Source organism: Girardinichthys multiradiatus, chromosome 20 (genome assembly GCF_021462225.1).
Source record: "Girardinichthys multiradiatus isolate DD_20200921_A chromosome 20, DD_fGirMul_XY1, whole genome shotgun sequence".
In the NCBI taxonomy this organism is placed as follows: domain Eukaryota; kingdom Metazoa; phylum Chordata; class Actinopteri; order Cyprinodontiformes; family Goodeidae; genus Girardinichthys; species Girardinichthys multiradiatus.
In genome coordinates, this window is record NC_061812.1 from 36,305,875 (window position 1) to 36,321,772 (window position 15,898).

General features: G+C 40.0%; 1 protein-coding gene across 2 annotated transcripts in view; it reads right to left on the reverse strand.

Moving 5' to 3' along the window:
* The window catches only part of aqp7 (aquaporin 7), a 21,607-nt gene extending 5,709 nt beyond the window's left edge, over positions 1–15,898 (reverse strand). Inside the window, exon 1 of one of the 2 annotated variants that reach the window (XM_047347599.1) lies at positions 15,842–15,898. In XM_047347599.1, the coding sequence (XP_047203555.1) occupies positions 15,842–15,844 (3 nt within the window). In that variant the 5' untranslated portion in view covers positions 15,845–15,898. Of the gene's footprint in view, positions 1–1,674; positions 2,023–15,841 lie in introns of those variants that run through there. The other variant, XM_047347598.1, reaches the window with a different exon arrangement.

Here is a 15,898-nt window from a genome sequence, read left to right on the forward strand (position 1 = left end):
CATCTACTGCCCTGCAAGATGATAGTGTAGGAATTACCAGCATCACACGTCTTCCTACTTGGCGGTCCGGTGAGCAGAAGCTTTTCCCCCTCCCAGTTGTTACTAATAGTAGCCGCCACAGCTTCTTTGTTTGCCGTTGGTAAAATCTGCTCAGCTAAAACGAACAGGCCTCGAAGCCTCGAAGCTAGTCTATTTGTTCCATGGTTTTAAAGTCACACTTGTGCTCATATACACATTAATGTTTGTATTAATGGCATTTCAGGCACATGTGAAACTAAAAGGGTTGCTAAATGAGCTCCTTTTGTTTGTTAGCTAAAAGCTCTAAGTCCTAATGTCAGCACCAGGAAGGTAAAATGTACATCCACCTCGTCACCATCTTGTGAGAGTCTATAGATGTTCCTCTCCGACATTTTAATAGCCTATTACCCCATGTGATGGCTAGATAAAATAACATTAAGATGAATTATCCAAAAGATTATTCATTTCCAATTTAGCAAGTAAAATTTCTTAAAATTTGTTTTTACCAAATCAATGGGGGCTAATCAAAACAACATTAAGAGCCATTGTCCAAAAAAGATGGTTTTTAAATTCAGTCAATAATATTATTTTATTAAAATAATGTTTTACTTACCTTCTGATTTTGCATTGTGACTGGTTGTTTGAAGACACAACTTGTTATCCTTAACTAGTTTAAAAACAAAATTGACCTATTTCTCAATTTCCTCAAGATTAACCTTGGTTCTTCAACATAAATATCCACGTTGAACTTTCATATAATGGCATGATTTTATTGGTCATGGTTTTCAACCATTTTATTTGTGCCAATATAATACTTGACAACAAAAAAATAAACTGATTTTCAATACTTTTATAACATGTACAATTTGTTTTGTTGACTGTGGGTACAAATTACACTTCGGAAGGGACAATATGACAATGAGTAGGTACGAAACTGGAATAAATGATACAAACTGGCCAAGGGGCAAATGAAGCTAGAGTCAAAATATGCTAGTCATTGTACTTTTTTTTTTTTGTTTGTTTATTTTTCTTTACATTTTAAAAGTGCTGAATAAATAAACTTTATTCAGTTAATGATTCATCATTGTCACTTTTAACTTTGATCTATGTGAAATACACTAGCTGACTCTGACAATCAGCAGGAAACAGTAAATCTGGATTCTCGCTACAAAATCTGATGAGTATTTAGGCCAAAGGTGTGTTAGCCTTTTCTTTATTTGCCTTTGTTTGTACCGTCTCCCTTATCTTTCGTCATTATTAGGGTGTCTTTCTTTCCTAAGTGTTCCTTCTAATCTCACCCAACATTTTAGTTGTTGAGTTACTGTAACCTCTGACAGATAACATGTGCCTTTTGAAACTCTTTCTATGTGACCGGCAGCTTGAGCATTGCTCTCATGACACGGCATTCCTGGTTCACCCACTGGTGCCCACCAATCCCCACTCACTGCCCATGTGACACATGAAAAGCAGCTTGCCTGTGTGCATTAGAGAGTTGGGGCAGGTTATCAGGGTAAAGAGCATGGTAACTATCATTATAGACTTATGGATGTTACTTATAAGCAGCCAAATTACATTTTTGAGACACATGGGATAGTTACTAAAACAAGAGAAATGTGTAAGCATATACAGTATGCCTTTATGGATACCTATTCTTACCATCATGACATATGTTGAAAGGAATTCAGCAAGTCCCACTCGTGATAGTTCACTCCTCAGCAAAATTTTGGGTCGTTTTTTTTCCACTCCACTTCGCTGGGCCACCCCCAGTTCTACTGACTGCACCAAGTCCTTCATTTTTCCTTTTTGTTTCTTTGTGTAGGTAAAGCTTGCAGTATTCCCATAAATTACAGGCCTCTCAGGTTCAGACTCCTCTAAAGAACGTATGAAGTCTCGTGTCAAATAGTGGAAAAAAACAAAACTGGATTGCTTCCTCTTCTCTTCTGTTTCCCTTTTCTCTCACTGTCTCTGTGTTTGTGTGAATGAGTGTGTGGGTGTCTGTCTGACTCCACCTATCTCACTAACCCACTGGGTTTGCCCACAAATCATAGCCTTGATCCAACCCCACTTTCTGACAGATTTACTCAAAATCCACCTTCAGTTCCGCCAATACTTCTTGACCAATGAGAAAGTCTGTTAGCTGTGCCGAACAAGGACCTTGAAAGCACAGAAAAAAGATCTTAACTGCAATCCATTGTGGGCCTTTCCAAATATTTGTCCATGTTTCAGCTGCATTTTTACACATAAGCTCCACTGATTCACAACAAAATGCAACATAAACTATTGTTCCAATGTCACAGATTATCTACACTTTTCAGTGCAAAACTGATTTTCAGCTCCTTCTGAAAGTCAAATAACTTTTTCTCTAATGCCACCTAAAGGCTCACATGTGAAAGACAAGGTTAAATGCAAAAAAAGACAATTTGACCGATTTTATGCCCAAAACATAGTCATATTAAGCCAAATAAGCTTTCTGAATCATCAGCAATGTCTAATGTCTAATCAACCAGTTAAAAAACAGTCCCACTATGCAATTCTAAAGCCACATCAGTCAGAGTTTGAACACCAGACCAATAGGTTGTCATGGTGATGTTTCAATTAAAAAGGTCCCTAAATTAATTTATCACTCCAACTGAGTTTCTTCAAAAGAGAACTAAGTACTTTCATGAATTACTTTATGAACACATATTTATATTATGGGTCATTTGTCATTATTAGTGAGATTAATTCTGAAAATATATCCAAGTTTACAATACAGTATTTTTTTTTTTACATTTTGTTGCATTACAACCACAAACTTCAATGTACTTTATTGGACTTTTAGGTGATAAAGCAAAAAAAAAGAAGTGCACAATTGTGAAGTGGTTGAAAACGATGCATGGTTTTCAAAACAATTTACAAATAAAAATAAGAAGCAGTTGTCATGTGTTGGTATAATTTAATCTGGGTAAAATAGGCTGTTCTTTGAAGGCCTAAGAGATTAGTTGGAGAACTTGTATAAACAGTATTATGAATAGCAAGAATTAGCAATACCCCAAGCTTTAAAAGTGTCATGTAGCACTACTCCGTCCATCAGCTAACATTGAAAGAGTATGACACATCTGCACACCTACCAAGACATGCCGATTCACCTAAATTGAGAGCCCAGGGAAACAGAGCAATAACAAGAGAAGGAACCTAAGGAGGACTGCACAATGATGCAAGAATTAGCACTGCTGCCTTGCAGAAGGAAGGTCCTGGGTTCTAATCCCGACCTGGGATCTTTCTGCATAGGCTTTGCATGTCCTAGTTGTGCATGTGTGGGTTCTCTATGGGTACTCCGGCTTCCTCCCACTGTCCAAACCATGACTGTTAGGTTAATTGGTCTCTTTTAAATTGGCATTAGGCATGAGTGTGTGCATCCATGGTGGTTTATCCTGTGTGTCTCTGTGATGGACTGGCAATTTGTGTTCATAATGTATATCGGGGAGTAACTCTAAACCCTACTCTTTATTATATATATATTTTGAATTTATAGGTTCACTGTGCGACTAAATGTTCTACTTTTGTTGTGCAAATTAGAGACTACCTGACATGTATAGGGATAACTAGACTTTCAGAATCACTGGAGAAGGTCAGGTAATGTGCATAGATATATTTTTGTTTGTTGTAGTTTAGTGTCAAAGGTATAGATCATAAGGATGTATACATGACATTGGTCGGAAGTAGTATTTTGGAAGGCCCTGACCATTTGGTTGGAAATGGAGGTTTGTTTTTTGAAATAGTTCAGGGGTTGTGTGTTATGGTAGAAGTTCATTTAGTTTTGTTGCCCCTCTTTGACATATTTGTGGAGTTATCACATCAGTGTCTTTTAAATGGACATGATGCAGGGGAAGGAAATTAAATGTACTTCCTGGAACTGTAAAGGCTTACATAAACAAAAATAATCAAACAGGTCATGAAAAAACTGAAGGATTTGGACTTTAAAATAGTATTTTTACAAGAGACCCACATCTTCTAAGAGGAAAATACAAAATTACGTAGGAGGTGGCAGGGGGACATATATGAATACAATATAGGGGGTGGTTGGAACTGTATTCTGAACCCCTCTCTGGAAAGAACATCAGGAACTGAGCAAACACAAAACAGAAGTAGGGAAACCATCTGTAATGTTATGAAATAATTACATTTGGTAGACATCTGGAGACATTTAAGACCAACTGAAATACAGTAATCTATTCATGCCACTCAAGTACATTTAGAACATATTCGCATGTAGACAATTTTTTGATTTCAATGGATTTACTCTCAAATATAGCTGGCTGTTCTTATGATAGCATAGTATTATCAGACCATGCCCTTTGTAATTTAATATATGTATTTAAACAATAAGTTGTTGAAAGACCCTCCTAGATGGTGCCTGCATCAGAAATAGCTGACAGATGAGAAATTCCTTAAATATGCTGGAGAAAGGATAGACAAATACTTTGGTATGAATACCACACAAACTACAGCCTGTATAAAATAGGATGCCTTTAAGGCATGCTTAAGGGGTTATACAATGCCTGCCAAAAAAACGTCTCCACCAAAAAAAAAGGTCACACACTCCAATATTTTGTTGGACCGCCTTTAGCTTTGATTATGGCACGCATTTGCTGTGGCATTGTTTCGATGAGCTTTTACAATTTATTTCCACCCAGTGTTGCATTAATTTTTCACCAAGATCTTGTGTAGGGACCCAGCCATGGATTTCAACATTAAACTCCGGTACAAACTCTTCTGGAACTTTTCAAAATAAAGTGCATTAACCTTCTTCCGGCACAGCCAGGAAACGGGATAACTGCAGACTTCCCGTGACGCCACTACCCAAATAAAAGCACAGCTGTTGCTACATCCGCCCACTTTTACATGGCCTTCGAAAGGGACCGGATAGAGGAGACAAGTGCGCTGATGTCTCTTTGCTGGCAAAAAGACATAAACTCTTCAAACTGGATCCAAGAGTGTCATAAGAACACTACAGGTATAAGCATTGCTTACTTTCTCTCCGAGGCCTGCCGAAACTGTGTTACAGAGAAATCCCCAGTAGAGAAGCTGTTTCTACAAGCCGAGTCTGAAGGAAGGACAACGGCCCGCATCACCGGTAATGAACAGCTGGTTGACGAACAGAACGAGCCGTCTTTCAAGCCACAGCTCCGGAGGTCAGGTTAGCTGAAAGCTAACCGCTTGTTGACTGTGGACGTTTCTTCAAACTTCGCCCCTTGGACAACATTTCCTCACGACGGTCAGAGGTTAGGTTTGGGCAGAAAAATAATAGAAAGATTTAAATTGAAATGATCTAAACGTTTTTCTTTTTTTTTATGAAGTTTGGTTTTGTTTGTGTGAAACTCGGCTAACTTAGTGCTAGCAGGCTATCTGCAGCGCACGTGCCCTGTTTGTGTTCTGTGTTTGTGTTTTTAAAGTTAAGTCAAACTTTACTTCAAGGGTGAATTTAAACACAGAAGATTGCTCATATCGCGCCGTCCGCGCTTATGCATTTTAACCCTTTTATTAACCCTGGTATTCTAAAGGTATGTGTTTGATTCTGGTGCTAAGCTAGCAGCTTCTTTGTTAGCTTAACTGCTAACAGCTAAGGACATGTTCTTGCTGCTAAATAATATTTACACAGAAAGGTTTAGTTTTCAATCCAGTAAATAATGTGTCCCTAACATCATTTTACTAAATTTGATAACTAAGTAAACACCATTAAGCACCATTTCTCAAGAAAGATTTGGCTCTTTCCAAAATATTCCCTTAATAATATTTCTTCAAATATTATTTTAATAAATAAAGGCAGCTAATGAGACACCGCTGAGAAATGGTCATCCAGAAGGTTGGTTTTATTCAGCAGATCATTATTTAAAACATTATTTTATTAAAAAAATATTTTATCTGATCTTGCATTGTGAAGGGTTGTCTAAACGTTTGCTGATTATTGCCTAAGTTGGTTCCAAGACTAACTTAACTTCACTTCCAGATTCTTCAAGATAATCCTTGGTTCTCAAATATAAACATTGCGTGGTAATGTTGCATCACTCTTTCGGTCATGATTTTCAATCATCTTTGATCAACTTGTTTATATTGTACATAGCCCATTAGTGTTCGTTATTCTTTCATTCTGCTTGGTAGTTTAGTTGGATTGTTTTAGCATAGTAAAGAGTTTGTTGATTGAAATATGTTTGACTTTGAGTTGACTTATTTTTGTTAATAAATTCTTGTATTTTAAGAAATTGTGTCAATTCATTCCATGTGTGTGCAGAGTTTTGCTGTTCAATAATGTCAGAGCTCGTCTCACACCTTTCTATTTTGTCCTAATATCTTACTAGGCTGGTATTCACAGGACAACCCTTAACAGACTGAAATATTATTTGATAAAATATTAATATTAAATATTAAATAATATTCTCAGATTCATAATCACAACACTTGCATTGATTATGGTAGAGTCTGACCACTGCGCAAAGCCTTCTCCAGCACATCCCACAGATTCTTAATGGGGTTAAGGTCTGGACTCTGTGGTGGCTAATCCATGTATGAGAATGATGTTTCATGCTCCCTGAACCACTGTTTCACAATTGGAGCCCGATGAATCCTGGCATTGTCATCTTGGAATATACCCCTGCCACCAGGGAAGAAAAAATCCATTGATGGAATAACCTGGTCATTCAGTATATTCAGGTAGTCAGCTGACCTCATTCTTTGAACACATACTGTTGCTGAACCCAGACCTGACCAACTGCAACAACCCCAGATCATAGCACTGCCCCCACAGGCTTGTAAAGTAGGCACTAGACATGATGGGTGCATCACTTTATCTGCCTCTCCTCTTATCCTAATGCACCCATCAGTCTGGAACAGGGTAAATCTGCACTCATCAGAACATATGACTTTCTTACTTTGCTCCAGAGTCCAATCTTTATGCTCCCTAGCAAACTGAAGCCTTTTTTTCCAGTTAGCCTCACTGATTAGTGGTTTTCTTAAGGCTACACAGCTGTTCAGTCCCAATCCCTTGAGTTCTCTCCGCATTGTGCATGTAAAAATGCTCTTACTTTCACTATTAAACATAGCCCGGAGTTCTACTGCTGTTTTTCTTCGATTTGATTTCACCAAACGTTTCAGTGATTGCTGATCACGATCATTCAGGATTTTTGTCCGGCCACATTTCTTCCTCAAAGACAGTGGGTCCCCACTATCCTTCCAGTTTTTAATAATGAATTGGACAGTTCTTAACCCAATTTTGGAAGTTTCTGCAATCTCCTTAAATGTTTTCTCTGCTTGATGCATGCCAATAATTTGACCCTTCTGAAACAGACTGACATCTTTTCCATGACCATGGGACGTGTCTTTCAACATGGTTGTTTGAGAAATGAGAAGCAACTCATTGCACCAGTTGGGGGTAACTAACTTTTTGTCAGCTAAAACATAATCACCCATGCAGTAATTATCCAATGTGAGGCTCGTACCTATTTGCTTTGTTAAATCCAGGTGGCAACTTTTTTTTTGACCAGGCAGTGTATAATCAGGGCCGTCCCCTGAGCCTGGGCCATCCCCTGAGCCACCTCCAGTGGGACGTGCCTGGAACACTTCCCGAGGAAGGCGTCCAGGAGGCATCCGATATAGATGCCCAAGCCACCTCAACTGGCTCCTCTCGATGTGGAGGAGCAGCAGCTCTACTCCGAGCCCCTCCTGGATGGTCGAACTCCTCACCCTATCTCTAAGGGAGTGCCCGACCACCCTATGGAGGAAGCTCATTGCAGGGATCCGGGATTCGGTCATGACCCAAAGTTTATAGACGTAGGTGAGGGTCGGAACGTAGATCAACCGGTAAATCGAGAGCTTCACTTTTCAGCTCAGCTCTCTCTCGACCACAACGGACCGGCACAGTGCCCCCATTACTGCGGCAGCCGCATCGATCCGTCTGTCGATCTCCCGCTCCATTCTTCCCTCACTCGTGAACAAGACCCCGAGATACTTGAACTCCTCTTCTTGAGGCAGGAACTCCCCTCCAACCTGAAGAGGACAAGCCACCCTTTTCCGGTCGAGTACCATGGCCTCTGACTTGGAGGAGCTGATTCACACTCGGCTGCGAACTGCCCCAGCGCATGCTGTAGGTCTTGGCTACAGGGGGCCAGCAGGACCATGTCCTCTGCATAAAGAAGAGATTAAATCCACTGGTCCCCAAGCCAGATCCCCTCCAGCCCTTGGCTGTGCCTAGAAATCCTGTCCATAAAAGTTATGAACAGGACCAGTGACAAAGGGCAGGCCTCCCGGAGTCCAATATGCACCGGGAACAGGTCTGACTCAGTGCCAGCAATGCGGACCAAACTCCTGCTCCACTTGTACAGAGACCGGATGGCCCCTAATAAAGGGCCCCCGATTCCATACTCCTGGAGCACCCCCCACAGGGCACCACGAGGGACACAGTCGAATGCTTTCTCCAGGTCCACAAAACACATGTGGATCGGTTGGGCAAACTCCCATGAACCCTCGAGTACCCTGTAGAGGGTATAGAGCTGGTCCAGTGTTCCATGGCCGGGACGAAAACCACACCGCTCCTCCTGAAGCTGAGGTTCGACTATTGGCAGGACTTTCCTCTCCAATACCCTGGCGTAGGCCTTACCAGGGAGGCTGAGGAATGTGATCCCCCTGTAGTTGGAACACACCCTCCGGTCACCCTTCTTATGAAGGGGGACCACCACCCCAGTCTGCCAGTCCAGAGGCACTGTTCCCAACCGCCACGCAATGTTGAAGAGGTGTGTCAACCATGACAGCCCTACAACATCCAGAAACTTGAGGTACTCAGGGCTCACCTCCACGCAGAGCTTGGACTCTGGAACCCATCTCCTCGAGAGGGGCTGGACTCTCTTCTACTCTGGAGTGGCCCACGGGGAGAGGCGGCGGGCTGGGGTGGATTTGCTTGTTGCCCCCCAGCTCAGCCATCTCGTGTTGGGGTTTACCCCAGTGGATGAGAGGGTGGCATCCCTGCGCCTTCAGGTTGGGGACAGGTCTCTGACTGTTGTTTTCGGCCTACGGGCCGAGCGGTAGTGCGGAGTACCCAGCCTTCTTGGCGTCCCTGTCAGGGGCGCTGGATGGTGCCCCTCCTGGGGACTCCATTATTCTGCTGGGGGACTTCAACGCCCACGTGGGAAATGACAGTGACACCTGGAGAGGCATGATTTTGATGAGCTACACCTCATCAAAATCAAAAGAACAATGTAAGAGCAGGCAACAATTAGAGTCTAAGATTAAATTACTAAAACAACAGGTTTTTAAAGATGGCAACGCAGAAACTGAGAAGAAAATGCTGTTGCTAAAGGAGCAAAATGTCTGCAGACAGAGCTGCCTCCAGTTTATTGAAATTAAATCAGGCATTCTATGAACAAGGTGAAAAACAGGGAAAACTTTTGGCATGGCAAATAAAACAACTGGAAGCTCAAAAAAGAATAACGTCAATTACTGATAGTAAGAGGGAAACTATAGTAGATCCAATCAAGATAAATTAAGAATTTAGAAAACATCATGAAAGGCTGTATAATTCTCAAAATACCTCTGACATACAGGAACATGACTCATTTCTGAATAAGTAAAATATTCCCTCGATAGGTGAAGGTGACAGAGAAAAACTGGAGGTTGAAATTACAGAAGAGGAAATAGGTAGAGCTATTGACTAGAATGAATGCAGGGAGGAACGCTGGGCCTGATGGGTTCCCTATAGACTTGTATAAAAAATTTAAAAATCAACTAATGAGAACTATTTTAGAGATTTTACTGTCAAAGATCTGTCTGTTAGGTTGTTGTTGTTTTCTTTTTGTGTTTGTTTACTTTCTGCTCAGTCAGGTGCTTTTCTGTGCATTCAGGTTTATTTAGATTCCTTCTGTTTAGTTTTGTTACTTCCTTGATTCTTGTGTTGTATTTAGTTTATTTTTCCTTATAGATCTTGTTTCCCCTTGGTTATGTCCTCTAGTTTGTTTCATTGTTTATTTCTTCTGTTCCATAGACATAGATATGTCCCTGTTTTCTTCCTGCACTCTGTGCTCAATCAAGTTAATCAGTCTTTCCCTCAGTTATCCTGTATTTCTGTTGAACAGATGTTTCATATCCCTCCTAATTAGTTCCCGTCTCAGTTCATTGGTTCATACTCCACGTCCCACAGTATTGAAGCTTTCTGGTTTTCATTGTTTGCCACTGGTACCTCCTGTTTGTTACCCTGATTGCTACCTGAATCCATGCTTCTGTCATTTTTCTGTCATTCACCTGCCTGAGTTCCTGAACCTGGACAAACTGGCTCTTATTAAACTGGCTCTTATTAAATCCTTCTCATCAAATACACTCTGCATTTGGGTCCTACCTCAACACACATCATGACAGTTTCAGGAAGCGTTTTGTAATTGTGGGCTTCCTAAATCAATGACAAGTGCTTTAACCTTCATGCTACCCAAACAACAGAAACCCAGCACTAAATGTGAAAACATGAGGCCAATAAGGTTACTTAACACTGACCTAAAAATACTCTGTAAATTACTAGCACTACGCCTACAAAATCCACTTCCTTCAGTGATACTGTGTCAAAATAAGGTGAGCTCTTTCCATGTAATCCATGCAACATTTAGTAACTGCTCACAGTTAACTCCATAAAAGTTACAATAAATATCCAATAAATATCCAATAAATATCCTTATATCCTTACACAGTTGAAGCAGTAGAGAGTGAAAGCAAGCATATTCTCATATTCTAGGACTGAGACTGGAGGTGCCTGTGTGGAGCCACATATTATCTGTCTTATCTTTTGCAAAATATAAACAAGTGTATCCAAAGAAATGATGTATGACGATTTTCCATTCTTTTACAAGTATTAAATGAAATTAGTAATATTTGATTATCAAGTTAAAAGATGTATGATTAAAATATGGTTAAGAACTGATAATTAAAGTAAAAAATCAGCTATATATGAAAGAGATATAACGATCATTTGCGAAGCATGAATAAAAAGAATGAAGTGATGGTTTTGTAACTGTGTTTTAAAGTAAATGCAGAAAGCTGAGAATGGAATGTATATTACTGTGTGAAGTTTAAGACTGAGCAGATTAGGGAGAGAACTGCAGGATGACTAGGAGTGACGAGAGCCAGCTGCATGCTGACAGAGAATCAATAACTGAGAAGCCTAACAAGGGGCTGAATGGTGAAAGCATCAGCACTATAAAAGCAATACTGAAGGAGGGAACTGCGGTTGTTTCCTCGCAGAAGACCAGCGAACAAGATCGGACGGAGAAAAGAAGCTCAGATGGAAAAGGAACAGAGACACAGCCCAGCTGATCGACTGCATTAAAAAGAGGATCAACCCGTGTGCCCAGAAAGGACTGTGCCTCACAATTAAGAATCTGATTTCATCTAAAGCCTTTTTATCCAGACAACAGAAGTGAACTTGATCGGTGAACAGCTGATTGCTCTAAGTTTCAGGCTTCTGGAAGTCCTGAATCAACCTCATTTATGTCTCCGGGTTTCCTTCATCTCTTCAGCCTCTGGAAGCTACTGTCTTCGAAGAGATATGACGACAAAGATCCTGTTTAACCATCGAAGCCTGGAGCATCAGTGCCTGCCACTTAAAGGAAGAAAACTGAAGATTAAGTCGTATTCCCTTCAAGAAACCACTTGTTGTTACCAGAAGAAACATCTCCATCAGGTGCATGGATGAGCCTCTGACTTCAAAGCCTCTCCAAACTCACTAGTTTCAGCATCAGGGAAAGACAGGTTGAGTTGATTGATTCATTTCTATTATTGAAATTATTTTGTGTTGCTGAATTTAAGCTGTTACTGACCCCTGCATAAGCGTTACTAATTAAAGAAAGCATATAAAATTCTAGTTAAATCATGGACATTCAATTATTTGAGTCACTGTATTTTTAGTTTTTCATTGGTGGTAAAAAGCCTTGTTGCCTGGTTCTAAGATTTTTTAGGAGGTTTTTATAGGTTAGCCAAGTTCGTTAAAACAACGCCCTTGGGGCTCGTGCCAAGCCACTAAAATTAACCTAGCCCATATACCAAGAGCCAGTTGTAAAATTGGGGAATGAGCAGCCGTGAACAAAAGTGACTGTTGAAAGTGTGAATGACTGCAGTGGGCTACTCATTCGTCCAGACCTCCAGTTGAAGAAGGGCGAGACTTTTGTATGAAGGCTGTCAGAGGCTAGGCGAGTCATTTCCTGACACCAGCTTAAACAGAACTTTCAGTAAGCCTGCTTAGTAAGATCTTCCAGGTTTAGGGAAGTCCGGACCTGTTGGATGGAGAGCTGGATTGAGCAATCCCCTCAGGAACAGGGAAGTAGGAGGGAGGGGTTAGCTCATCGGACAACGAAAACAGGGATCAAAAATGCTTTGTTCTAGGACACCAGGGTCTACATAATGTGAGGAGGCTTTTAAATATCATTCATGGCCTAGGTGTTATATCGGGAACTGCACTTCTTTCTCTAGATACCAAGAAGGCATTTGACCAAGTCGAGTGCCCCTATCTGTTTAACATCTTAAATCATTTTGGTTATGAAAATCATTTTAAAAACTTGATAAATCTACTATATCTCAATCTTACTGTGGAAATATACATATAAAATACTTTGTCCCCTTTGTTATTTACTTTAGCATGGAAGCCTCTTGCCATAGCTGCAAGATCCCACCAATTTATAACAGGCATTACAATTAGACAAGTAGAGCACAAACTTCCATTATATGCAGATGACAATCCTGTTAATTGACAACTTAAAGAGATCTATTCCAGCTTTACTTAATTTAAGTGAGGTGTATGTTCAGATTTCAGGGTATAACATAAATAAATCAAAATATTTACTATTATTAGATGAAAAAGAAATATCTCCTGGAGTAGTTTCACAGTTCAAAACTGTTACACAATTCACTTATTTGGGAATTCAGATATTTTCAAATTTAGATATGGTTATCAAGAACCATGAATGTTTAACAAAAGAAATCACTGAAAGGATCAATAGATGGACAGCCCTCCCCTTGTCACTGGTTGGTAAAGTCAACAGCTACAAAATGAATATACTTCCAAAAGTACTGTATATTTGATATATGATAAATAATTTCTAAACTTTTTCCACCCTTAATGTCACATATACACTATTTAGTAAGATTAAACTGAGAGCAAATCTCCAGGAAGAGAGGAAATTAAAAAACTCCAAGTAGCATACAGGTGCACACCCTTAAAGTAATACTTTTAAAGAACTTTTGATTTAGTTTCACCATTCAAGTCTTCTTTAGTTCACACTTATAATTTATAGTGAATCAAATTACACTGAAAGAGGTTCAGCTCTTCATGGGTTTTTGACATTTGTATATTTTTGCCGAAGCCATAGATCTACAAAAGGTTCCAAATGATCACAGTAAACAAAGGCATCAGTTAGGAAAAGGATAGGAAATATATATACACACAGACACCACCGTGGCACAGTGAGGCAGTTATCAATAATTGGAGAGCATTTGGGTCCACAGTGTTGTTCTGTACTTCTCCAAAAGCTATGTAAAGACCAGACTGAAACAGGTCAGGGAGGCTGCTAAGCATCCGACAGTGGCATTGAAGGGGCTGCAAAGATTTCTGATTAAAAGTGGCTGTTTGACATATAGCAAGAATCTGTTGTACTCTGCATGCATCTAGACTAAGGAATAGATTTGCCCTTACTTTCTGGGAAAACATCCAGGCCTGGGTTAAAATCTCCCAAACCTTATAGTCTGATGAAACCAAAATTCAATTTTTAGGCTAAACTCCAAAAGGTTTGTTTGGCCCAAAAACAACATTCAATATCATCAAAAGAATATCCTACCAACATTAAAATATGGCGGGGCAGCATCATGCTGTGGAGTCAATTTTCTTAAGATGGAACTGTGGAAATTATGATTCTGGGGAAACTACCAAATTCCAGAAAGGTTTAACCCAAAACCTCCAGTTGTTTGCTAGAAAGCTGACGCTGAAGATCGGCATGTCTGAGTTCAGTTTCTTTACCAACATGCAAAAACCGAACAGGAAGCAATGCTTAGCAAGAAGAAATTATTTAATTTACTAGTTTGAGCAATTTCAAACTTCAGTTCAATAATCCTTTCTTCTCTAGGCAGTTGAGGAATTACTGCAGGTCAGTAACCGGGGAGTTAATCTTAGATGACAAGAAGGTGTTTGTCTCATGGGCTCTGAAGTTGTAAATAGGAAGAAGAAAGGCTCTGCTGATTCCGGAGGTTAGTGGTTGGGTATAGTAATGGTGTTGGCTTAGATTATCCCTGAGGGTCTTCGTGATGAGGCTTTGAAAAGGTCAGAGAGTGGACAAGCAGGTAAAGACTCAGAGAGCCAGGGCTGCATAGGGTGACCGTGGAAACAGGTAGGTAACCAGGTAAGTTTTAACAAAGGAGAAAGTGGCTCGAGGAACAAGGAATCTCAGATGGTAAATCTTTAATATGGCTCAAACAACAACAACAATTGTTTAATTTTACCTTAATGGTCAATCACCAAACAGAGAATGTTTTTCCAGCAGCTCCCTTTATCCCCCAGCAGCCTAATGTGGAGGGTTTAGTCACGTGTGAACACTGGAGCCTGCCCAGCTACGCCCACTAGTGGAAAACTGCAACCCAGGAAAGTGTGACAGAAGCATATATGTAGACGTACCAGAATCATGACATAGATTTTAATTTTCAGCATCACAGTGACTGAAAGCATACATCTAAACCAACAAATGGCTTTACTAGAAGAAAATTAAAGTTCTGGAAAAGCGTAGCCAATGACCTGAGTCTAGATCTGAAAGAATATCTGTGGGGTCACCTGAAGAGGGCAATGGACTAGATCTCATAATCTAATTTGGAGAACTTCTACAAGGTAAAATGGGAAAATATTGCCAAAGTACACTGTGGCATGCTGAAAAACTCTTACCAAAGAAGAATGAATCCTGAAATTGAACTGAGTGGTTCAAAAAAGTACTAGTTTAAGGCTGTGGCCATGTGATGTGTTTTTTGTAGTTTGGTTTTTCTCCCAACCTGTCAACATGACAGTGAAGATTCAGTATACAAAATGCTATTACACTGAATCTGACTCAATTATACTGGATTATATTTGGTTCAAGTTGAACTGTTATAAATCAGAATGTATTGGAATATAATTGACTGATATTTTTTTCTTGTGAATCTGTCCTAATGGATTCAATTAAACTGAATTAGGAAAAACATAAAGCTGGACACCATTTAGTTTTATTATGACAAATCGGATAATAGTTTAGTCTGATGTCCCATGGTGAAAATCTGTCAGCAAGGTCAAGCTTCACCCCATCTGCCTTTTTTAATGCATTTTGTCTGTGGCCCCAGGGTCTTTAGTGCTTTTTCACAGTTTTCTCTTTCACCCAAACAAAACACCTAATCTGAGGGAAACATTCAAACTTCTACCCCTCCAAACCGGCAGAACTAATCGGTGAAGCCTCAACATCTGCTTCAAATCTTCTGTGCTATGTCAACTTCCTGCCACCACAAGGTTATCCCACTATTTTTCATGTTACCGTAAGTGCCTGGTCCAATGGCACAGTAATTTTTTATCCGATGCATTTCAGTGCCTGGACGTGTGAATTTGTTCTTAATGAAATTGTTTATTGGTTTCATGTCATTCCTTCTATTTCTGGTTACACAAGGACAATGGGTTCCCCGTCATTACAGTGTCTATTCGACTGACATTAAACGTTTAAATGTTGTTGAAATAATGTCAGTTTAAGAAAAAACATTAATTCAACCACAAAACTTTGTTGAACACCACACAGTTGAATTGGTGTTGTTAACTCACCATGGATTCAGCATTGAAATATCAACAGTTTATGAGCTGTATGTCTAATCAACATTA